General features: G+C 36.5%; 1 protein-coding gene across 3 annotated transcripts in view; it reads right to left on the reverse strand.

Moving 5' to 3' along the window:
• Nucleotides 1-25,752, reverse strand: part of PRKD1 (protein kinase D1) — a 316,057-nt gene that overhangs the window by 99,460 nt on the left and 190,845 nt on the right. Inside the window, exon 1 of one of the 3 annotated variants that reach the window (XM_054577900.1) lies at nucleotides 16,340-16,421. The exons of the other annotated variants lie outside the window; for them this stretch is intronic. Coding sequence (XP_054433875.1) covers nucleotides 16,340-16,373 — 34 coding nt within the window. The 5' untranslated portion in view covers nucleotides 16,374-16,421. Of the gene's footprint in view, nucleotides 1-16,339; nucleotides 16,422-25,752 lie in introns of those variants that run through there. 3 annotated transcript variants of the gene reach the window in all.

Below are 25,752 nucleotides of genomic sequence, written 5' to 3' on the forward strand. Positions count from 1 at the left end.
TTAGTTTGTGGTAATTTATTAAAGCAGCAAAAGAAAACTATTCAGAGAAGCACAGTTCTATTTATTTCAGCTTAGCTCTGCACAGTTCTATACTGGTATTTTGTGACAAATTTCCTGCTGCAAATAAAGTATTCCTTCCTCTTGTTTGCCTGCTTCCTTGAATATTTTCTTGCTTTCAAAAAATAGGAGGCTAATGCATTAAAAAAACAAAGCACCAAACCTTATTTAGTTACTTCTCTCAATTTCTTCTATAGTAAAACTTAAAGTTTCCTTGTGTTACTTTCAAGTCTGCTTCCTGACAATTTCTTTTTTCATGAAAATGATGAATTAATCAGGTCAAGAATGAAAAGAAAAAAAGAGAGAAGCTATTATCCTGGAAAAACTGTTCTGCTACTGAGTAATCCCAAGTTAGTTATATTTGTATGTGTTCATAACAGAGCTTAAGGTGAGTAAGATGTCTATGTCACTGTCATAAAGAATGTCCACACGGGGCCAGCCCTGCCTTCCTCCTGTCACCAGGCGCAGTACATGTGAAGTCATTATGACAGGTGTTATTCTCCACTGCATTCTGAGTAATATAAACCAAGCAGAGAATTTTATTATGTTGAAATTATTAGGAGAATACTTAGATATGGCAAATGATTATAAAATAAGAAAACATAATATCTCTGAGGAACTTTTCCCTTTTGTCATGGTTACACTGTTCTTTGTGTAAAACCCAAACCTGCCCTCAAGGATCGTAGTTTTGATTCTGTGTTTTGGATCCAAATATGCAACATGGTAGAAACCGTGTTTAAAGATCCACATACTTAATGGTGAAATGCTTTTAGAAGGATCAGTACAAGCCAATAACATTAAGAGTATGCTGAGAAAATGAGCAGTTACACTTTCAAAATTGCTGAGCATAGATGTAATTCTCAATTATACTACCAGTGACGTTCTCTGAAGCAAACTACACTGTAAAAAAAAAAAAAGGAAAGTGAAAACTGGCAAGATCATTGCCATAATAGATCATAGATCATAGATCAATGATCATAGATCATTGTACATAATTTGACATCCACTCAATCTTAAAGTGTGTGTGAGTGTGTGTGCGTGTGCGCGTGCACTCAAGTATTCATGTAATTAAGAATTTGGGTATGCCATTGACTAATGTATGGTTATCAAACTAGATCATCTAGAAATGTGACTGTCCTGTCTAGGAATATCAACAAGGTTTGGTATTTTTATGAACTTGTTGATTTAACATCATTTAAAATGAGGATACTGAACTATGCATATTGGTGTAAGACAAAGATTAGAAGAATTTTCCTTAATCTCTATCTCAAAGGTTTTTTTAAAGTCTCCCTATGCCTGAAAGGACAGATTTGGTTTAGGGTATCATTACAATAATTTTACTCCCCTTCATAAGTTTTGAATACTCTGAAAAATTAGCTCAGAGCTTTCATGCAATTATTATCAGACTCCTCTTCCCGAAATACCACTTTCATCAATATCCCTCCATTACTTCAAATAGCTTTATATTTCTCACTGCATTATTCATTCAAGAAATGTTTGTTGGACAGCAACTACATAGGAGACACAGTGCTAGGAAGTGAAGGGGGAAGGAGAGGTAAGGATGCTCAGAGAAGTAGAACATGGTCCAGGTGCGTGTGGAGCTTACTATGGTCAAATAGAAGACATATAACATATACAAAAACTTCACTAGATAGATCTCAACAAACACTGTAACAGTGGAGGGAGAACTTTATGCAGAACTTGGGATCTCAGGTGGATTTTGAAGGGTCAATGTGGACCATGAAAGGCAAAGCTAACAAGAGCCAGATAGTCCAGACACAAAGAAATGCCCAGAATCATAAAAGCAAAGCGCAGGCCATGGAGCAGGGCTGTTCACTTTGGTTGGATCATGGGATATCTGAAGAGGATGTGCAGAAGTGTGTCAGGGATAAGCTGGAGGGTGAGTCGGGGCTTACACAGAGAAGGCTGGACGCCTGCTTAGGAAAACTGTAGTCAGCAGAGACTGAAAAGGGAGAAATTGGAGGCTTCAGAGCAGAGGTGGTGGCAGATCCTGGCCAGGTTTTGGGAACATTAACATGTAGGATAATCTGCAGAAAGGACGGATTACAGGGGGACAAGGACACTAGTTAGAAGAAGTTAGAGGGACTGCAGCAGCAGAAACAAAGGAGAAAAATATAAATGCAAGCTATACACTTGACAAATAATGTGATGAGAAGTTTCTGAGAAAAAAAGCAGTGAACGGTGATGCTGAGCCCTTACAAGGAACTGGAAACCAGTCAGCAGTGATGACAGAGCTCCAGCAAGAGGTGTGAGCTGAGCAGGGGAACGAGGAGTTCTGTTCGGAGATGCCGCGCTAACACTGCCTGTGGGACAGACCGGTGGAAATCTCCAGCAGGGAGAAGGAGGAGGACAGAGGAGAGTCTGAGATTGGAGGAGTCACCCACCACACAGGCAGTTTTAAAGACATGGAGTGAAGAGCCCACCAATAGAAAGAGTAAAGAGGCCAAGTGGAGGTCTTCAAAGGAGGGAAGAGCCATAGTCAAAGAGGGAGCAGGAGTATAATGGAAGCTAAGGGAGAAGCTAAGGGATACTGGGTTAATTGGCTAGCATTTAACCCAGTATCAGATGCTAAAAGATGATTATAGAGTAGCATATGGACTGAAAAATAACTAGTGATTACTTTGCACACAGTATATATCGGACACATTTTAAGCACTTTATACTTATGCTCTCATTTATTCCTGACCCCAAACCATGAGGCAGATTCTACTCTCACCGTCAATTAACAGATGAGAAACCTAAGCCTTTGGGAATCATACCCCTAAGACTGTTTGCAAATTAAAGCACACAATTTTTCCAGTGGACCAGCAGTTTACACTTATTTTAGCAGGATTTCTTGCCTTTCTTCCTTTGATTCTGAATTCTGAATTTTTTTCTCCCTTTAGAGGGAGCATTCTACAAAAAGTTTCTTTCACACAAAGCTTTACTTTTCTTGGTTAAATAAAGAAAGAAATCATTCTTCTTTAGAGTAAGATTTAGGCAAATTCTAACATGTCAGCCTCTTGAATTTCCTGGCTCCCAACTGTCTGGCAGGATTCCTCAGGCCACAGGCTCAATGGGACTTCTTGCCATTTCCCACTCAAAGTGCAAAAGAGCAGCCCACTGGGCAGAAGCTTGACTACCCTTGGGCTTAGGGACATCTTCTTTGTATCCAGAACATCTAACTAGATGATGGCTAGCAAGGGTGTCTTTCCCCGGCCTTTTGAGTGCTAGTTTTCAGCTTGTTTAAATATGTTTCACAATTTTATTCTGAATGTATCTCAGAAAGTAAATGCCAAACTAGGTGCATTTAAAACCACCATTGCCTGCAATGGGAGTTCAATCTGATAGAAATGATAGTGTAACACACTCAAACTACTAAAAAGTTTCATTTTGGTGGGGAAAAAAAAACATAACAATGAAGCTCTTTACAAATGAACCGTCCTTATATACCATAGATGGATATCAAGATTTAAAAAAAAAAAATTGGCATCATCTATGTTTCGGAAATATTGAACTTTTCAAAAACTGTTCTCATGTAAATAATTTTACACTCCTCTCCAAGGGAAAAAAGGAAAGCGCTTCTTTAATAGCATGGAAATGACACTGGTAGTACAAACTGTTATAAACAAGGGGCGCATTTTATTCAGCTTCGGCTTCACCTTGTTCACGATACTTTTCATGAATTGAACAAAACTGTGAATGGTTAAAATTCCCAATCCTGTGATCAACTCTGACATATTTTCCAGTAAAGATCATAAATCTTTCGAGGCAAATAGCATCCATCGTGGATCTTCAGTACTTTAGAGAGATGGGCAGTTGTAATCAGAGGATGAACAAAGGTGTACCTTTATCCTCACTTGATGCATGTGTGTTAACAGTCTTCTCAGTGTGGTACTGGACCAACTAACTATAATTCAAACTTCAGATGTTTATGCTGAGGAAAAAAAGTTTCTATTTTGGACTGTATAGCTTTCATCAGCATTTAGTTTTAGAAACAGAAACTTTTTTAACTCAGAATTTCTAACAGTAAGACAGATTCTCTTTTTGATGATGACAGCTGATTTGGGGAAATGTTTATTTCCATTTTAAAGTCTTCAAAGACACACATGTAATAACTTTGCACAATAACAGTATTATAAAGGGAAGACACGCAGTTCTGGATTTGGTTTGCTCAATTCTTTCAAAAGGCTTCTTATTTTCTTTAAGAGTTTTGTGAAATGGGATACACAGAGCCTCCATCCCACGGCTTGAAATGTGAATCCTTCTGAGCGGAGAGTTAGTTCCCCAATTCAACTGGTGACACACTTGCTTCTCGTGCCTAAGTGACTGGCCAGTGGACTGGCAGGCAATGGGATTCTCACACTAGGTCTCCGGGTGGAGGCACTGAGAGCAGTGACTACAGGAAGGGTGGGCAGCTGTGGAGGGTAGCAGGGCTTTGAGTTGGGGACTCTACATTCCAACATGTTCATCTGCTGTGGCCCCTGTGCCGCTTCAGCCTTCTCCACACTCAGGGTCTCTTTGTACCCACTTCTGACGCCTGGGTCTTATCCCCCTTGTATGTACTAGGGTCCGTGTCTGTATCAGTTACCCCATCTTGATTTTGCCAGGTTTCGTCCCAGAGGTTGGGCCGGAGCCTTGCTATTATCTCATACGTGTTCTGGATTCCCTGTCAAGGGCTTTGCCTATAGGCCACGTAACTACTCACCAATTGCCAGCTGTGTAACCTTGGCTGAATTCATAAACCAATCAGCGCCTCAGTTTGTTCACATCACTTATCTAACAGAGTATTTTGAGTGTGCCTTGTCTTGTGATTAGAGCAATACTTGGCACAAACACTCAAGAAGAGAAGCTATCATCATCACCTCTCTTTCTACCTGGGGTCAGACAGGGCTGACTGAGGCTGACCATGGGTGGTACATAACGCCAGCTGACTTTAATAACATGTCAAAATTTTGTTTTCAGAGCCCTTTTCTGCCCAGTTCCTACAGGTCAGTAAATTTACTTCATTCTCCACAGCCTGACCTTGAACAGCCCCTCCCCGCCCCAGATTCTGTGACCGACTATCCTGAGCCCTCTGAGCAGAAGTCATGCCCAGGTCGGCCACCCCTACTCTCTGTGCCTTTCTTGAGGCCTATCTGCAACATATTTATCTGCAATATATTTATTCTCATAATATGGGCTTTTATAAAATTATTAGAATAGAAAAATTCTTGAATATTCTTTTAAAATACACCCATCTCTTACGTAAAGTACTTGAGGTTATTTTACCAGCTGTACTAAAGCCCAGTTGATACTGAGTGTTTTAATGTGTTGGTGGAAGGAGAAACTGATTGAGGTTAAGAGCGGAGAGGAGGAGAAAAAGGGGAAGGAATTAATTAAGTGTATATTTATTTCTTTACAATACCTGTAAAAAGTAGATATCACCAGAGGCTCAAAATATTTTGCTAACTTCTCCAAGTCAACAGCATGAGGCTCATCTGAGACTTTATCACAGGTTGTTACAGGTACAGTGAAGCCCCAGCTAAATGGAAAGGGGCTCCGAATATGGACAGTCCTCCACAGATACCTAAATACCGGAATTATCATTGTTAATTGTGTATTTATGTGCCATTTATCTTCTGGTCATTTTTCCCGTTACTTAGTAACTGCTAAGAGTCTAATGTTAAAACCAATCACACCTGGCACAATTCACCCATGCTTAATGCTCAACATCTGTCACTGAGATTAGTAGAGAAACTCATAAACATGCCCTCCTAAACATGTCCATTTGTATATCTATTTGCTGTCTTTAAAACTATTTCATATTCATAATCTGATTTCATCTGTCCAACACTTGTGTTAGTTTCCTGTTGCTGTTGTATCACCAACTTATGGCTTAGAGCAGCACACATTTATTGTCTTAGAGCGCTGGAAGTCAGAAGTCCAAAATGGGTTTGAGTGGGCTAAAATCAAGGTGTCAGCAAGCTGCATTTCTCCTGGAGTCCCTGGGGGAGAATTGGTTTCCTTGCCTTTCCAGTTATTCTAGAGGCAGCCAGCATTCCTTGGCTCATGACCCATTCCCTCAGTTTCAAAGCCAGTAAAGTTAGGCCAAGTGCTTGTCATGCTGCCATTTCTCTGGCTCTGTGTTTTACTTCTCTCCTCTACATTTAAGGACCCTTGTGATTACATTGGATCCACCAAGATAAATCCATGGTAGTCTCCCAATTTTAAAGTTGGATGATTAGCAACTTTAATTCCATCTGCGGGCTTAATTCTCCTTTGCCACATAACCTAACATTCACCGATGCCATAGGTTAGGACATGGTATTTTTGGTAGAGCACTACCACTAACTTTATGAGTTAGGCAGAGGTGGGGGCTTCTCTGGGAATGGATGAGGAAAATGAAATGAGAACAGTTATATCACTTGCCCGTGGCATAGACATAAGCAATGGCTTATGAACAAGTTGCACTGATGTGCAATGCAGTGAAAAGGTACTCTCATTACAAACTCATTTATCCTTGAAGATTTTAAACCCAGACTTCCCCCTTTTCTCACTTTCTGGATGAGGAATTATATTCCCTTGCTTTAAATATCATATAAGTATTTATGCTCCCCTAGTCCCAATATCTGTCACGAGCTTCAGATTTGTATTACCAACTTCCTGTGACACAGTTCATTTGTTCACAGAAGCTTTAAGTTTATTTAAAACCAAACATGTTGACTTCTTATGTTTCTCTTCCTAAGTGTCTTATTTTTAAGTTGGTCAAATTGCCCATACTCAAAATACGGATGTCATCCTTGTGTCTGTCCTCTTTTCTGTCTCCAAATACCCAATAACTGACTCCTAGTCTCACAATCTGTCTACTTTTCTCCAATTCTACTGCTGTGCCCGAAGCCACCACCATCGCCTCATACCTGGATTTCGGCTTCAGCATTTTTGTCTACCATCACTCTTGCTTCTTTTCTTGTTCTATTTGCAATGTTGTAGCAAGAATTTACCCATTGTTGGTAGGAATAATGACAAGACTATAATCCTCAGATCTGTTTAACTGTTCAACCTCATCTAACTCTCCTAACTTTGGACTCCTCACTCCAGCACCACAGAAATTCTCCCATTTTGTGAAATGCAGACATATTCTTTTGCTTCTGGCCTTTGAATGTGACTTCCTCAGAATGCTCCCTATTCCTACCCTCTCATCTGGCTGAATTCTATTCGTCCTTCAGTTTTCAGCTTAAACTTCACTGTCTTCCTTTGACTTCTGTTTTCTTCTTAGTCCTGGTAGATACCTTCTCCACTTGCTTGTCTTCACCCAGTACTGTGTGAAACCTGTCTGGTGGCTTGTGCACTCTTGATTTGGCTTTATTTTGGACAATGGCAGCTACATGGCTCTCCTGAGCACCACATTATCTTCAAAGTGGCACAGTGCTTGGCACACAGTGGAGGCTCAATAGACCTTTGTGACATGAATAAATTACATTTTTAATTACATTAAGGGCCACACTTAAATGGAGTTAAAAGGAATGCAACTCTTTTCCCTAAAATTCTATTGGGGTCTTTTATACATCTGGTCTTCTCTATTTTTCTGAGCCCTTAAAATTCATAGCCAAACCATCCAGGCCATCAGGCCTGTTCCTATGGCCAATACTTATTCTATCCAGCCTAGTAGTAAGTAATTTGGCTGTACCTTAAAATCTCTCGTTTTTTTTTTGTTTTTTTGTTTTTTTTTAAACATGCACATGCTAAATGATACCTAGAGAAACTGAGTAAGTCTTGGGAATGGTGAAGCATACATATTATTTATTTATTTATTTTTATTTTGAAGTATGTTTTATTGATTATACTATTACAGTTGTCCTATCTTTTTCTTCCCTTTGTCCCCCTCCACCCTGCACCCCGCTTCCCACCAGCATTCCTCTCACCCCTTGGTTCATGTCCATGGGTCGTACATATAAGTTCTTTGGCTTCTCCATTTCCTATATTATTCTTAAACTCCCCCTGTCTATTTTGTACCTAGCAATTATGTTTCTTATTCCCTGTACCTTCTTCACCATTCTCAACACCCCCTCCCTGATTTTCATACATAATTTTAAAAAGTTGCCCAAGTGATTTTAATGAGTAACCCAAGTCTAAAACCACTAATGTGGGCTAATTTAGAAATACTCCCACGAGAATAAGGGCTTGCTGAGAGCATATGGTCCATGGTGACATCAACAGCTCGAGGCCCACATTACCCTGCGAAGTGTGACCAAACAGTAGCAATAAGAGAACAGTCCTAGTCCATTAAGACAGCATATCGTATTGAGGCTCGCACTTTGAGGAGCACTTATTGGATTAACAGTGTACAAAAGGTTAAATATGATTGTTGATCACTTCTTCAGTACTTAATATTTATATAATTATAGCAAAAATTCCTTCAACTTGTCATTACCATATTACAGAGTAAGGGATACATTTCTACAAAATTATTAAGGTATACTTATAATGGTCTGAGCGAGAGTATAGCTATGGGACCTTAAAAAAGAGCTTTCTGCCTTTCCACCACCAAACTTAACAGAGGGGCATCCTTGCTCCGATGCACACATACAATTCTAGGCAAGTGCTCCACCACAATAAGTAGCATGTGAAACTTTTACAGATGTATATAAATGCAATATTTTTTTTAATTTTATTTATTTTTAGTGGGAAGGGAAGGAAGGGAGAAAGAGGGGGACAGAAACATCGATGTAAGAAAGAAACATCAATTGGTTTGCCCTTGTACGTGCCCCAACCGAGGACAGAACATGCAACCCAGGTGTGTGCCCTGACTGGATATTGAATGGCGACCTTGCGTTTGGCAGGACAATGCCCAGCCAACTGAGCCACACCAGCCAGGGCTAAATGCAATATTTTAAATGTAACTCTTAACCCACACAGCCAAGCTCTGAATACAACTTAAATCTTCTTATGATGGTATTGTGTGCCTGAGATAGTTAATTTATAAATTAGCTCTATAACAATAATCTGGGTGAGGCAGTTAAGGAAAGTAAAAAACGTCTTTAAGTAGAGTTCACAACAGACTTCACGCTAATTTTTAAAAACTCTGCTCAAAAGAGAATATGGTCATCCAGCAATCTTTAGACCATGTACCTGTTGATTCAATTCTGCCTTTTTTAAAAACTGAATTTATTGGGGTGATTTTGGTTCAAAAAACCATACATGTTTCAAGTATACATATCTCTAAACTCAACAAAACACATCTCTAAACTGCACTGTGTGCCCATCACTCAAAGCAAAGTCCTTCCCGTCCACTTACCCTCCCTTTGCCCACCTCCTTTTTCCTACCCCCTCCCCCTTTTCCCTCTATCACCACACTGTTATCTGGGTATATGTCACATATATGAGTACAATTTAGTTACTGTACAATATTAGTCAGTATTAGAGAAAAACGCTGCAGTTATTTGGCAAATATATCTCAAATGACTTCCAATCATAAAAGTCTTCTATTTACCAAACACCATCTAAGGATATGATGACAGTTTTTTTCTTAAAAGGGCCAAGGGGAAGGCTGGATATATTAAGTGCTTACGGAGTAGCATTCAGAATAACTTGAATTGAGGGAAGCTGAGGATGGTGAATAAGTGTTGTATCAGACCACTGCCACCCTTATAAAAAACTTGGCATATTGTTTCCGCCAGTTTACATTTAAACTCAACTTTAATTACAAAAATAATTCCAGTTGTCCTATCTTAACAAGCACTTTTAAGTCCTTTTTTGAATGGCCACCAAATTTTTCATTCTCTTTTTTCCTCTCAATAAAAACAATTCTCTTAAAGCACCCTCAAGAATGGTTATTCTGTGAAGTTCTCCTTGACTAAAACTTAGTCCTTAAGTAGCCGTGTTCTCTTGCTTTCAAAACACAAATGAAGTCAAGTGCTAAGACAATCTGGAGCTCTAGAGATATTTAATTTTTAGTTCACTATGTACACAGAGATATTTAAAGGCAGGAATTAATTGTCTTTCTCTGACTGGCTTATTTCACTTAGCATAATAATCTCCAGGTCCATCCACGCTGTCATAAAAGGTAAGAGTTCCTTCTTTTTTATGACCGAGTAGTATTTCATTGTGTAAATGTACCACAGTTTTTGTCCACTCACACATTGATAGGCATATGGGTTGTTTCCAAATCATGGCTGTTGTAAATAGTGCTGCTATGAACATAAGGGTTCATATATTCACCATTTCAAATTGGTGTTTCAGGACTGTTAGGATACATTCCCAGAGGTGGGGTCACTAGGTCAAAAGGCAGTTCCATGTTTAAGTTTTTGAGGAAAATTTCACTGTTTTCCACAGTGGCTGTACCAGTCTGCATTCCCACCAATAACACACAAGGCTTCCGTTTTTCTCTACATTCTCACCAGCACTGGTTGTTGATTTACTAAGGATAGCCATTATGACAGATGCACGGTGATATTTCATTGTGGTTTTAATTCGCATCTCTCTGATGATTAGTGATGTTGAACATTTTTCATATGTCTACTGGCAATCTGTATGTCTTCTTTGGAAAAGTGTCCATTCAGGTACTTTTATCATTTTTTCTAATTGGGTTGTTTGCCTTCTTAATGTTGAGTTGTATAAGTACTTTACTATTCTGGAAACTAACCCATTATCAGAAGTATCATTGGCAAATATGTTCTCCTATTCAGTGGGTTCCTTTTTCATTTTGTTGGTGGAAAAACAAATACCATATGATCTCACTTATATGTGGAGCCAAATAAACTGATAAACATAAGAGAAACAGAGGCATGGATACATGGAACAGACAGTTGTCACAGGGGAGGGGTGTTAAATAAAATACATATATATTTATATATTAATTTTTTTATGATTGTTCAATTACAGTTGTCTCCATTTCCCTCCTATTACTCTCCCCCACACTACCCACTCCCACCTCCCACATTCAATCCTCTCCTATTAATTCAAGTAATATATAGTATATTTTATACATATGAAGTCTGTCCAGAAATAATCCAGCCATTTTTAATATAACAAGAACTGTTTGCGCAACATTGATGTAACCTGGCAGCTGAGAAGAGTCAAATGCGCATGCGTGAACAATGACAACTTCACTATACTAGTCAGTGGAGGTGGTTAGATGCCATTGGATGAGCACATATACTGCATGGCTGTCACATTCAAAATGACTGAGTAAGTAGAGCTACAAATCTACATCAAATTTTGCGTTAAACTTTAACATTCCTCCACAGAAACTATTCAGATGATTAACAAATCCACAGCTATGGGAAACTGGTGATTGGCAGCTTTATCACTATAACACGCCCGCTCATACATCACGTCTTCTGCAGAGTTCTTTGGCTAAACATCAAATCTCCCAGGTGACTCAGTCTCCTCTACAGCCCAGATTTTGTGACCTGCAATTTCTCGCTTTTCCCAGCACTAAAATCACCTTTGAAAGGGAAGAGATTTCATACCATTGATGAGATTCAGGAAAATATGATGAGGCAGCTGATGGTGACTGGGAAAACTGTTTGAGGTCCTAAGGTGCCTACTCTGAAGGGGATGAGGCATGCTTGTCCTATATACAATGTCTCTTGTATCTTTTTCAAGAAATGCCTCCATTTTTCGTATTACATGGCTGGACACTTTCTGGACAGACCTCATCAAATATGACAACAGATCTTTTCAGACAAAGAAGTGCAGACCATATGCAATAAAGCAATTCTTGTATTGACCTGTTATTTATTAAACAATTGATCAGTAATACAATGAATGACATATTTTGAAATCTTCTGTTACTTGGTAATGGACTTGCGTATTATTGTAATGCAAATGATAAACATCTGTCATTTAGAGACAATGTCTGAAAAGCATTTGAGCTAAATAAGCAATGCAGAATGGTGTCCTTACTAACTGGCTTATCTCTAAAAATATTGTAACTCATGCTGTCACTGTTTAATATTGATCTTAAGTCATGAATTTGGAGTTTTGTGTTCTAAAGTCCATCAAGGTTAAATTCTCGGGGGCAAGAGCTGTTGAAAAGACAATTGTATTTGATACTTTTTGCTACAAATATGGGTCAAATCATTTCATTTATTGCCTCATAGTTGTAGTAAATATAAAGTTCCCATATTATAACTAATACCACTCCCAGGGAACCCAGAAATCCATGCAAGAATATAGGAATATGTGACAGTCAAGTTCTCATATTCAATATGATTGGATCATGGAGTGCCCAGATACTGGTTTAGCATTATTTGTGGGTGTGTGTGAGGATATTTCCCCAAGAGATTAGCATATGAGTTGGCAGACTGAGTAAAGCAGGTTGCCTTCTCCAATGTAAGTGGACATTATCCTATCCATTAAGGACCTACATAAAACAAGAAAGTGGACAAAGAGAGAATTCACTCTTTCTGCCTACTGAGCTTACACATTGGCCTTCTGCCCTCAGAATGGGACTTACACCACTGGCACTCTGGTCCTTAGGCTTTCATACTTGAACTAGAACTACACCACTGACTTCCCTGGTTTTCTGGCTTACAGACAGTACATTGTGACTCTTCTCAGCCTCTATAAGCATATTAGCCAATTCCTCATAATAAACTCTTCATACATATCTCTATAGGTCTATATATATAGACATAAAAATAGATATGCATCTAATTATATCTTTTTATACATATGAAGAGATTTATTGTAAGGATAATTATATATAGCTATACATTAATTATGTTATAACTAGAATGAATATTATATGAGATTTATTATAAGATATATTATAATTATACATAATATATAACTATGTACTAATATTAATTATGTATAGATATATAGGAATAAATAAATAAATTATCAGGCATCTTAAAAAATATTCAAATAGTGTGGCTAGGGAAGAACTCATGGACAAGGGGTCATTTGGGTGAGAGTGAAGAAAATCAAAGAGTATGCTTGGTAGGTATCTGTGTCAAAAGCAGTCCGGGCAGAAGGAACAGCACTGCACAAGGACCCAGAGGTTGAAGTGGCCTTGGTGTGTTCAAAGAATTGTTAAGAGACCAACCTAGAATTTTATCAGATGATCTAGCTGCTATTGTGAATAGATTATATGTGGGCAAGGGCAGAAGCAGATGACAGAGGACATTGGCTTGAACCAAGATGAAAACAAGACAAGTCATCAGCATCTGGATATGTGTTGAAGGCAGAGCAGATATGATTTGATAACAAATCTATTATCAAATATAGGGTATGAAAGACAGAGAGCAAAGATAAGTGCAAATTTGCAGTCCGAGCAACAGAAAGCATGGAGATGCCATTGGCCGAGAAGGTGAGAATGTGGGAAGAGCAGGTCTGGAGGAAACTAACAGGAAGCCAGTTTTGGAGCTGCCTTTGCAAAGCTCATTAGACATTCCAGCTGGAGATGTTGAGTAGGCAGCTGGATATGAGAGTCTGGAGTTCAGGGGAGGCATTTTCAAAATGGAAAGAGTTTAGAATGAATCTTCAGGAAAATATCAGAAAAGAAGAAGACCACCAGGCAAAGGAAACTGGAACATGCTATTGTAGATTTTAAAAAGAAGGAAGAGAGTGGGAAAGTGATAGATCAATAAACTTAAAATATAAATTTCTGACTGGACTATTAGATAAGTTACGAGCATTAAGAGAAAAAAATACTTAATTAGCTGATCGATCTGAACCAGATGAAGTCACTTTGTCTTAGAAGAGTCTTCGAGAGGTGTTCTTTTTGGTATACACTGTAAGATGAAAGAATAACCACAACATAAAGCATCTTGTTTTCCACAAAACACATGTCAGAGTGGCTCAGTCTGGCCTGATAAATTTGAAAAATGAAACAAAAACCTATAAACTGCATGTTAAGCATACAGATTTCTGATTACTGGATTCATGTCCATCACCAAAAAAGTATCCAATGATAACCCACAGAGCCATATCCTTGCCTATATATGTGTGTATGTACAAGATTTTTAGGTCCTGTTTTTTTTCCAAATCAATATTTTGGATGAAGAGATGAGAGGCATGGTTATAAAATATAAAGTATGATACACAACAAGAAAAGATAGTTGTTTATGAGACATGATACATTTCTCAAAATTTGAAATAACATCTGTATTACACACTAAAGCTTATTCCTTTGTCTCACACCGTCTAAGAGGTTCATACTTTTCAAAGTCTGAAAAAAGTGTCAATGGTTTTAAAGTTTCTTTTGGGCATGATGGAAATTTCCAAAATTAGATAGCAGTAATGGCTGCACAATTCTGTGAATATAATGAAAACCACTGAACTACAAATTTTAAATGAATTTTAAGGTATATGAGTTATATATCAATAAAGGTATTTTTAAAATGTCTATAAGACCCGACAGAAAGTAAACAAAAATGGATAAAGTGAATCATTTTGTATTATTTCAACATATTCATCCTGAAACATTTAATCATTTTAACTTTTTTGTTTTCTGACACTTGCTAGAGGTATAGTTTCTGCCAAGTATTTCTGAATTATGAAAGACATAATGTGCAACTGCAAAGAAGAGCGGTAACTGACCCTCAGCCTAAGTGTCAGGAAGACAATAGGGAGAGGAGGTCACTGTAGTGCTCGGAGGATCCACCAGGAGAGGGACCACCTGCTCTCTGTGCTGGCTGCCAAGGGACGCCGAGCCCGAGAGCCAGTTCCTCGGGACTGTCAAGAAAACCCTCGAATCCAGATTTTTATGTGAAATCTCCATATTTTTAAATGTCTGTTCTAATTTCCTGCCGGGAGAGGGGGACCATTTTTGGGTTCAATAAAGCACTTTTGCAGGTTGTGTCTGGCCCATGTACTGCCAGCTTGTTGCCAAATTTTGACGCACAAAGAAAGAAAATTGTATCCATATTTGTATTCAAAGTCTATTCCCACTCTGACCAGATAATTTATAAATCCCAGTATCAGGAGCTAAAACATATGGATGGGTCTTCTGAAAACTCCTCTTACCCTGGGCCCTAAGGCAGAGAGCCACTTCTACACGGATGATAAATAAGAGCACTAACCCGACTCCAGCATGTCTGTTGCATAAGTGAGTATATATACACAAGGTTAAACATGTGATAAAAAGTTAAAATTTCATGTGAATTACTATTTTCTTAAATAAGCGTGGTCTGTCTCACATATGCAGACTTGTGTTTAGTAATATTTTAAACGGAGTGAAGCTGTTTTTGGGCAGTCAGTGATTAACAGCATGTTATCTCACCAAGAACAACTATCTCATTAAAATCTATGTGCAAAATAACTTTTGGGAAAAGGGATGTTTTAATATAAAATTTCATTTCATGAATTGGACTAAAGAGACTTTAGATAACCACATTTCAGTCCTTTTTTTCTTTTTGACATGATTGTGCTTGAATTTCTCCAGCAATTTCATCAAATGTATTTTTAACTTTAACAAACAGTAAGCTTTAATGTAGACCTGTTTGACACAATGAAATTGTATAACTCCCACAGCTTTCTACTTTTTTGATATTATATAAGAACCCTGTAATTTTATATGCCAGAGAAGACAGAACACCTGAGAATAAAGGCCTATTCAGACTTGTAGAGCAATACCTGAAGATGCACTATGCATTTCTAAAGTAACCTGAGGTCAAAATTCAGAAGAAAACGAGAGATGCTCAAAAAACTTTACTGAAATAAATATGCTTTTCTGAGTATACCTTATATTTCAAATTTTTCTAAATACTGCTATAATTTGTCATATGGAATTTGTCATAACATCAATATTTAAAACATGAACTCCATTTTTCCTCACTTCAAAAATTTGAATATTTGAAACTAAGTTTTGGAAGAATTGAAAAATGACATTTGAAATATAAACAAATGTTTCTAATAACTGTTATCTAGATCATGAGGTACTATATAAAACTTTTTAAGTTACTAAAACTAAGTGAAGTAGACATGATTCCGTAGGATGTCATTTTTCAATAAAGAGAGCAAAATAACATGTGTAATGTTATTATTTATAAAAAAAGCTCTTTACACAGTTTTGAAATTTCATAAAGCAAGCTTTATCAAGCTCTATCCAGTTTGACAAGGAAGAAATGAGATTTAAAAAAAAAATAACCTACTAGGAAAAGTTCTAGGTTGTAGATATAGTTCGACCTTCTAAATTGATTTCTGCCTTTCCAAATTGTCACTGAAGTTTAAATACTTCAGTTTAAATATAGGAAATACTATCCTTTCAACCTATCTAATAACAAAACATTTATTATTCTTAAAAATCAGGAGAGGGTCTGCACTGCTCATTGAAAGATCATCATCCTACCCGAAGAGATCCTCCTACAGAGCCATTTGACCATGCAAGGTTCTTGCAGACAGCTTCATCCAACATGGGATGGCATCGAATGCTGGTTTGTGAGTCTTGACAGTCAACTTAACTATGATCCACTTGCCCTAAAACTGAGGACAAAATCAACAGCAGCTAGGACTTTATGAATATTCCGCCCACGCTATCCCCATGAAGTAAAAGAAATTTTGTTTGGGATGAAGTGAAGAAGGTCTTTTGTTGTTAAATGCTAAAGTGCAATTACAGATTCATGTGGTCAAGTGCAGACTTTGACAAAATGCATACTACAGAATGTAATTTTCATTTAGTGTCATTTAAATGTCAAGGACATTTTCACTTTATTAAATGTCAAGGACATATCCATGTCTAAATATAGATCTCCTTCATTCTTCCTTCTAAATAGTATACAATATTTCATGGCCATAAAGTATCAAAATTTTTCTGGTCATTAATGATGGGTTCTTATTACAGTGGATTTCTCTTTGTTACAAATAACCTGTAAGAGTATTTCTACATGTGAGAGTATTTCTAAAGAATTGATTGCTAGAAGTAGAGTTGCTTGGTCAATGAGTTTGCTTTTTAAAATTTTTGAAAGGAACTAGTGAGTTGCCCACCAAAAGAATTTTACCCATTTGTTTTCTGACCAACAGGATATAAGGCTGCATATTTCCCTGCATCCTCATCAATACTAAACATTGCCTGGCTTTTAACTTTTGATAATCTGCTAGCTGAAGATTCTTTATATTAATATGAATGTCTTAAGTTTAAAATGAGGTTGACCATCTTTTCAAATGTGTATTAAAAAGTTCCCATTTGTCTTCACATATTTTTAGTTCTTCTTTTGTGAATTATCTGTCCAGACCTTGCCATATTTTTCCTTTGATTAATTTAACTTGTTCCTTTCTTTTAAAGATTTGATTTATTTATTTTTAGAGAGGGGAAGGAGGGAGAAAGAGGGAGAGAAACATCAATGTGTGGTTGCCTCTTAAATGCCCCCTACTGGGGACTTGGCCCACAACTCAGGCATGCGCCCTGACTGGGAATGGAACTGGTGACCCTTTGATTCACAAGCTGGTGCTCAATCCACTGAGCCACACCAACCAGGGCTAATTTAACTTGTTCTTATTTCCGCAGGAGCACCACATACATAAAACTTAATCTTTTGTATTTTCTGGCTAAATATTCTTCAATTCTAGTGTTAGTACTTCATATTTATGACTTTTAAAAATTGTTCAGAAATTTAAATATTAGATTTGCCTCTTAGCTCTGATTGACTGTTTAACATTTATTTTCTAAAAGGACATTCAATTGTTCTAACATCACCTATTATATAATCCATTCTTTCTTTTTTTCTACTTACTCAAAATGAAACTAAACTTTCATATACAAATGTCTCTTTCTTGACTCATTTTTCTATTGATCTTTCCATCTCTAAGTCAAAAGCACATTGTTTTAATTACGTAGATATCTGGAACGGTAAGTGCCCCTCTATTATTCTTCTTTCAGAAGGTATTTTTAGTATGTGGAATCTAATGAACAAACTGAACTAACAAGCAAAATAGAGACAGGCTCATAGACAGAGAGCAGCCTGACAGCTCTGGGGAGGGGTGTGGGTGAGGGGGTGGAGGGGTCAAGCAAAAACGAAAAAGGACTCATGAACATGGACAACAGTGTGATGATTGCAGGGGGAGGAGGATATAAGGGGGGTAAATGGTAATAGAAAAAATACAATAAAAAATTTAAAAAAGAAATTGTAGATATCACATACAATGACAGAAATAGGCCAAAAATTTTCATTATGAAAATTTCAAGTCTGAATTCTCAACCCCAACATCAGATCCAAAAATTATCAAGATTTTGTCATATTTGCTTTATCGATCCCTTTAAATTCTTTTATTCTTTTAATGAAGTATATGAAAGCAGATTCCACATATTTTGTCATTATATCCATAAGTATTTCAGAATTCACTTCTTATCATAAGACATTTTCATATTTAATCACAAGTGCCATAACAAAATCTGTTGAAATCAACAAAAACTTCATTCCTTGGAAACTTGTATTCTGCAAATAAATGACTCTAATAGTTTCATAACTTCTTTTTACAATTGATTTGTTTGAATAAGATCCAAACAAGTTCAATACATCACATTTGGTTTTTACTTCTCTTAAATCTCCTTTGTTCTAGAGCAATCCTCTCCTCCTTCTTCTTTTTTTCCTTCCCTCCCTTCCTCCCTTCCTTCTTTTAATAACACTGACATGTTGAAGAAGCCTAAGCATTTCCATTCCTTGTTTTCTGATTTAACCTTTTCTTCCATATCTCTTATTTAAAAAAAAAAAAAAGGTATGGTAGCTTGACTGGATTCTGGTTCAATTCTTTTGGCAAGTGCACTTTATATTCAAGTGATAGTTACTTTTATGTATCATCGTGGCTAGGGCACAGTATCGAGATATTTGATTAAACATTATTCTAAACATATTACAGAAGTTTCTATAAAGACATTTTTAAGGTGAGAATAACATTAAAATCAGAAGGCTGAAGCAGAATATCCTCCATAATATGAGTGGCCCTCATCCAATCAGTTGAAGGCCTTAACAGAAAACAAACAAACAAACCAAAAATCCTAATCTCCCCCAAGGAAGCGATTCCACCAGCAGACTGCCTTTGGATATCACTGAAGTATCAACTTGTCTCTGTGGCTCCAGCCTGCTGGCCTACCCTGCAGGTTTTAGACTTGCCAGTTTGCTCAATCACATGAACCAATTCCTTAAAATCAATCTCTTTTCATGTCTTTTCTCTTCTTTCCATCTCTCTCCCCCCATCCAACCTCCCAGTTCTGTTTCTCTGGAGAACCATAAAACCAGTTGGGTACCATATACTTCATTTTGCATAACAGTTCGAGGCCCACAGTCTGCACCACTTTAGTAATGCCAATTGATGAGGAGATTCAAGCGGTAATAGCCTGGTTTTTCCATTCTAAAATTCCCCGCCAAAATTTTATCTAATGCAGAGGCTCTCTAAGTGTGGTCCTTTGACCAGCAACGTCAACATCACCTGGCAAGTTATTACAAACGCACATTCTTGGCTGCACCCTCAACAGTTAGTTTCTCAGAAGGGCCTGAGACACACTAAAATCTGAGAACCAAAACTCTAATGGTTTCATCCATTAATGAACATTGCCTGACTCAGTGACTTCATTAGAGGCCACAAAGAAGTAACTTTTTAATTCTATCATTCATTCCACATTGTTAGTTGAAATACAGGGTCCAGCAGAAGTAAAGCTTGCTTGAGTGTGGTTGGTAGGGTACATGAATGTCTCCCACAAGACAGGCAGCATTTTGAATATTGCACCTAAAATGTCATATAGTGTGCTTGAGTGTGATATTGTTATGTTACAGAATTACATGCTTATGATTTTGTAATAGAAGATTTTGTAATAAAAAAGTGGTGTTATTTGTGCCAGACTCTGTATTTCTATAAAAAAGACGTTTTTCTCAGAAACTGGTGCTACTTGGTTATTTTCCAATGCAGTTAGTATGAAATAGGAAAGATAAATTGTTATTTCTTTCCTTTTACTTGCTATTATTTTCAATAATTAAGTGGTGTTCCAGTGGTGTTCGATAAATATTTAATTTTTTTCCTTTTTCACTTTAACTTTGCCTTACATATCATGAGCTTATAGATTTTTATATATTCAATACGTTTCTATCAATTGAACTTATTAATCTTTTTGATGCTTAAATTGAACCACATTTATTCAATGAGAGACTCTTCTTGTTGGCTCCTGTATCCTTTTGATAAGACTCATCGGTCTTTGGTAGGTTCTTCGCTTTCTGGAACAACAAAATATTGGAGGCTCATCTTATATCTTTTCTCAGACCTAAATCCTCCATTCTTCTAAGAATCACAAGAAGGCAATAATCTGATACCCCAAATAGTCTTGTTCTTACACATTTTCCCTTCTAAATCAGCTTTTAACATTAAATAAAATTCCTTTAACCTGGGAAGAACTGAAATGTCTACTTATTGCACTGTCTCATCTGGGAATATTGAACTATCCCCTTTTCTCATAATGTTCTTCAGAAATGTATCAGTTTTCTTTTGGAGGCATCAGCATTTCTAAGTTTTATTCTGTATTATTGTATGAAGTTCTCTAGTAATCTATGGTTTGCTCTAAATAGTCTAATTACTGCTAAAGCCTTTTTAGTTAAATTCCTTAAATTTAACTATTAGATAATCAAATGTTTTAAAAAGTAGTTGTTTTTTTTCTTTCTAATACTTACATACAATTTTTCATAAGTCATTAACTAAGATCTTCTCCTATATAATATTTAATAATGGAAGCTTAGTTCAGTCTACTGTGTTTTATTCCAGATTTTTATGAGAATGATTCTTGCTCACTTTACTGTTACATGAAAAGTTTAATACATGCTTCTTAAAATATGCTTTATAAAGTTAAGGAAGTTTATCTTTACTCCTAACTTGCTAAGACTTATCACAGAAATGGATGCAAAGGTTTTTCAGTACCTGTTGAGTTGATCATACTGTTTTTCCTGTTTAAAGTAACAGTGTAAAGAATTACATTAATCAGTTCTGGAAAGGGTGCAATCCTTCACTCCTAGAATAAACCCCATTTAGATTTTCATAGGTATTGGCAAAAATCATGCACGGTATACTCTTTAATCTTATGTAATCCTCTTATTTAATTCTCTTTACATGCTTTTGAGTGGAATAATTAATTCACTACTTCCAAACATCCTTTTATTCTAAGAAATGCACTGAAGAACTTACATTTTTAAGACCCCCCTGGCAATATCCTAGAAGCTCACAGTGTGCAGTGTTCTCAGCATCACCCATTTCCAAATAGTCTACAATTCCATTGTTGCCTTTTTTCTTTAACCTGAAACTTAATTTTTTTATATTTTAGATTGATACATTTTCTTTGTTCTTTAGATTTTTATGTTACTTTATTGAACCAGGGTTAAGAAACATAGCCGAGGTCATTTCTACCTTGAGGAAATAAAGGTTTTATTTGTGATGTTTTCAAATCCATGATTCCCCCCCAAAGGTTCTTTTCTTTTTTTTTTTTATCATTCTTTATCTGTTTTCACTTCAAGTTACTTTGTCTCCATTTACTGATCCTCGGCTCACAAAGCTTTTCTCATTTAAAGCCAGAAATTTCCCATCACCTTCTGTGCAATAACCGTGATAACCTTTATGACCACAACTACCAGACTGTGGACTAAAGATAATGCCTCCTTTTCATTTCCTGCCTTTCACCTCTCAAGAATTCTGCTTTGCCTCTGCTAAGCCTCCAGGGTACCAGGTATGGTGATTAAATTCTGAGACTGGTGATCTGGGATGCAGACCAAGCAGAAAATGACATGGAGACCATCATACCTCACTGGGTTTGGGGGTGATTTGTAGTACTCTTGACTCAAAGGAATATATAAAAATCTGTGAGATCATTACATGTAAGACAAAGATAGAAAGAAAAAAATAAATACTTATTGAACACCACTGGAAATAATCAGGGCAACAACTAAGCACTGCACACACACATACAGACAGAAGTGCATAGACTCATACCTAACTCAGTCTATGCAATTTTTGTCCTATCAAAGCTAAAGATATAGTATTGCTCCATAAAGAATATCATAGTACTGCATAAACATGCATAAGTTAAGTAGAAGAGATAGCTCTTTTTTGGCAGGAACATGGCATCTCTGTTGCAGAAGGATTAAAGCATACTGTACTTCAGGACCTCCAAGTGCTATAGCCAAATCCTTTGAATTACTCACATTGACTTGTTATCCTAAGAAGAGGGTAATTCGAATAATGGTCCTTCCTTAAGTAGGTGCCTAGAAATAAACCTTATTTTCTGCTTCTTGACTCTTTAATCTTATGTTCTATTGATCTCAAGCAATTAAAAATTCTTACAATTGAGATTGTATATGAAAGATCTCTCCAGTATTTTTGACATAATACCTTCACTTATCCTCCTTCCACCAAACCCCCTAGGTGAGCAGAAAAGCCGACTTCTACTTATTAATTTACATATATTTTTATTTTTATGTTTATCATCTGTTTAGTTTCTGATCTACTTTCTGTCTCTATAATTGTGCCTATTCTGGACATTTCATATAAATGAATTATATACTATGTCACCATTTGTGCCTGGCTTCTTTAAGATAATGTGTTCAAGGTTAATCAATGATGTGCCATGAATCATTACTTCATTCATTTTTTGGCTAAATAATATCCCATTGAGTTGATATACCACATTTTGTTTATTCATTCATCAGTTAATGGACGTTTGTGGGGGGTTTTTTTCTACTTTTTGGCTATGATGAATAATGCTGCTATGAATATTCATGTACAGTTTTTGTATAAACATGTTTGTTTTCTCTTGAGGATATACCTAGGAGTGGAATCGCTGGGAAATTCTGAAGAACTTCCAAACTCTTTTCCAAAGCGGCTACCCTATTTAACATTCCCATTTGAAATATAGAAGGTTTCCAATTTTTCCATACCTTTGCCAAAACTTGTTATTACTTTTTCTTTGATTACAGCCATCATAAAGTGGTATCTTGTGTAATTTTGATTTGCATTTCCCTAATGATTAATGATGAGCTTTGCCTGGGCTTGTTGGTTATTTACATATCTTCTTCAGAGAAATTTTTTTCCAAATTCTTTGACCAACTTTTAATTAGATTTTCCTATTTCTTTTTAACTTATGGATTTCAATGGGAATCCATTCCATAGGTTCTTTTTATGGAGTTTTTGGAGTGACATTGTTTAATAAAATTATATAGGTTTCAGGTGTCCAATTCTATAATCCATCATTTGTATATTGTATGGAGTTTCCTAAAAAACTAAAAATGAAACTGTCTTATGACCCACTACCATCCCATTTCTAGGAATATATCTGAAGAAATTGAAACACTGATTCAAAAGATTATATGCACCCCTATGTTCACTGCAGTGTTATTTACAACAGCCAAGATTTGGAAGCCAAGATTTGGAAGATGAGCAGAAGTGCCCATCAATAGATGAGTGGATAAAAAAGCTGTGGTTCATTTACAAAATGGAATACTACTTGGCCATAAAAAAAAAAAGGAACTCTTACCTTTAGCAACAGCATGGACGGACTAGGAGAGTATTGTGCTAAGCGAAATAAGCCGTTAAGAAAAAGACAAATATTATGGGATTTCACTTGAATCTAATGAACAAAATAAACTAACAAAATAGAAACAGACTCACAGATACAGAAAACAGACCAACAGCTATTAGAGGGGAGGGGATTTGCAGTGCTGGGTGAAAAAGTTGAAGAGATTAATAAAAAAATAAATAAAATTCATAAGTTCTTTATTCTTGTTCACTGATGAGTGTTTTTAAGGAACACTTGTTAAATGCTATTGAAGTTATAAATTTTAAAAATCCATACAACATCCATTTCAAAAACTCCTCTTTGAATTGACAAGTAATAATGTTCTAAATTGATTTTTATCCATATCATATTTAAATCCAAATTTGACTTACGTACCCATAATGATAAGTAGCAGAGAAGTTTAATATAGTCAGGAATAATTATTTAGTGAACACCTGTTGCCGGATGGTATACAAGGCACTGGAGATGATGACAGAAGAAAAGTTAAAACATGTGATTTATAGTAGTATCTCATATAATTTTTACCAAAAGTCCTATCATATTATTATTATATGTGCAAGTTAGATAACTATGACCAATTTCCTCACATAGTATCCTCTACTTTAATTAAAATCAGTAAACATATTATTATAAACAGTGTGATAAATGTTAATCAAGGGGGTACCTGGTAGGGAGAGCTATCTCACACAAAGTTGGTGCTTCAGGTAGGACTTCTTGGGGGAGGATATACAAGCCAAGTGATGAAAGATCAACAGAAGTCAGCCAGGCAAATCAAAAGGAGAATGTGCATATGAACAGTACAGGTTGCAACACAAGCAAGTGTAATGGGGTATTGTAAGAAAGGCAAACATTATAATTTATTAAAGAAAATGAAAGAGGTTCCATATGCCCATAAACTGGAGTTTAGCAGAGTATGCAGTGGAACAGGGGGCCATAGGGCTGCAGAAATAAGCAGAAGGCAAATTACTGTTTCATAAGCCATGTAGGAGGATTTATCCTAGCGCTATTAAAGGGTTTTCTACAGAGAATGTCATGATCCAATTTAGGCTTTAGAATTTACTAGGGTTGTACACTGGAGCAGAAGGGATGAGAGGGAACAAGACTAGAGGCAAGGAAGCCATTCTAGTGAATGTGGTGGGAGAATACCGTGACTTGAACTAGCAAATAGTAAGAAATATTGGTACTTTGCAGAAGGTAATATGACAGAACTTTCTGTCTTATTAGGTTCAATCATTCATTTAACTTATATTTATTGTGCTTACTAGGTATCACACTCTCTTTTAGGTACAAGGGATTACATAATAAAGAAGAAAGATAATGCATATGTCCTTCTGGAACTTACATTTTAGTGGAAATGAAAAATAAACCATAGCTAAATAGGTAATTTATGGAACACAGAAATAGGTCCAAGATCAGCCATCTCTCGCATTAATTTCTTCCCAGATAACAACCAAACAATTGTCACTTCCCAACTCGATCATAACCTCCATTTTGGGTACTTTTTGTGACCTCTGGGGCTTAACACTCTGCGTACATATAATGCTCACTAGCTGACCATTTCACAATATTAGTACCTTTCTCTGGACTCCTAGCCTGTCTCTATTGTCTTCCTGAATGTTGATGTAACTTCCTGAACTTTTTGCTTATATATCATCATAATATGACCCCAGAGATATGCCTTCCAGGCCAATAGATCACTGACCCTGTCATGACCTGTTGAATTATCTGGCTTCTGACATTTCAGTCTTTATTAACTACCCTTCACTACTGACTGCAGTCCAACTGACCATGAAAGTTAAATGTGTCAATATTTCATATAGGGGCTCAACTCTTACCCAAGACACAGATATTGCTTAATAGTATTGTTAGTCACTCTAATACTTTTATTATTCCTATCTAATGGATTAACATATAATGATGCCCTTTATGAAGAAAATAAGAAGACATTTGGAAGGACAGTTGAATGTGATGGCCAAATCAAGAAACTAAATGATCTTTGTAGATGAACCCTTGAAGAAACTGTAAAAAAATGTCCTGGTTGTTAGATGAATTAGGTCTAAAGTTCTAATGTATAACATGATGACTATAACTGATAACACTGTATTTTATAATTGAAATTTATTGATAGAACTTAAAAGTTCTCCCCCCAAAAAATAAATACGTGAGGTGATAGATGTGTTAATTAACTCAACAGAGGGCATTCTTTCACAATGTGTGTGCAT

This window comes from Pteronotus mesoamericanus, unplaced genomic scaffold, assembly GCF_021234165.1.
Source record: "Pteronotus mesoamericanus isolate MK-2021 breed Mesoamerican mustached bat unplaced genomic scaffold, CSHL_Meso_final contig_46, whole genome shotgun sequence".
NCBI lineage: Eukaryota > Metazoa > Chordata > Mammalia > Chiroptera > Mormoopidae > Pteronotus > Pteronotus mesoamericanus.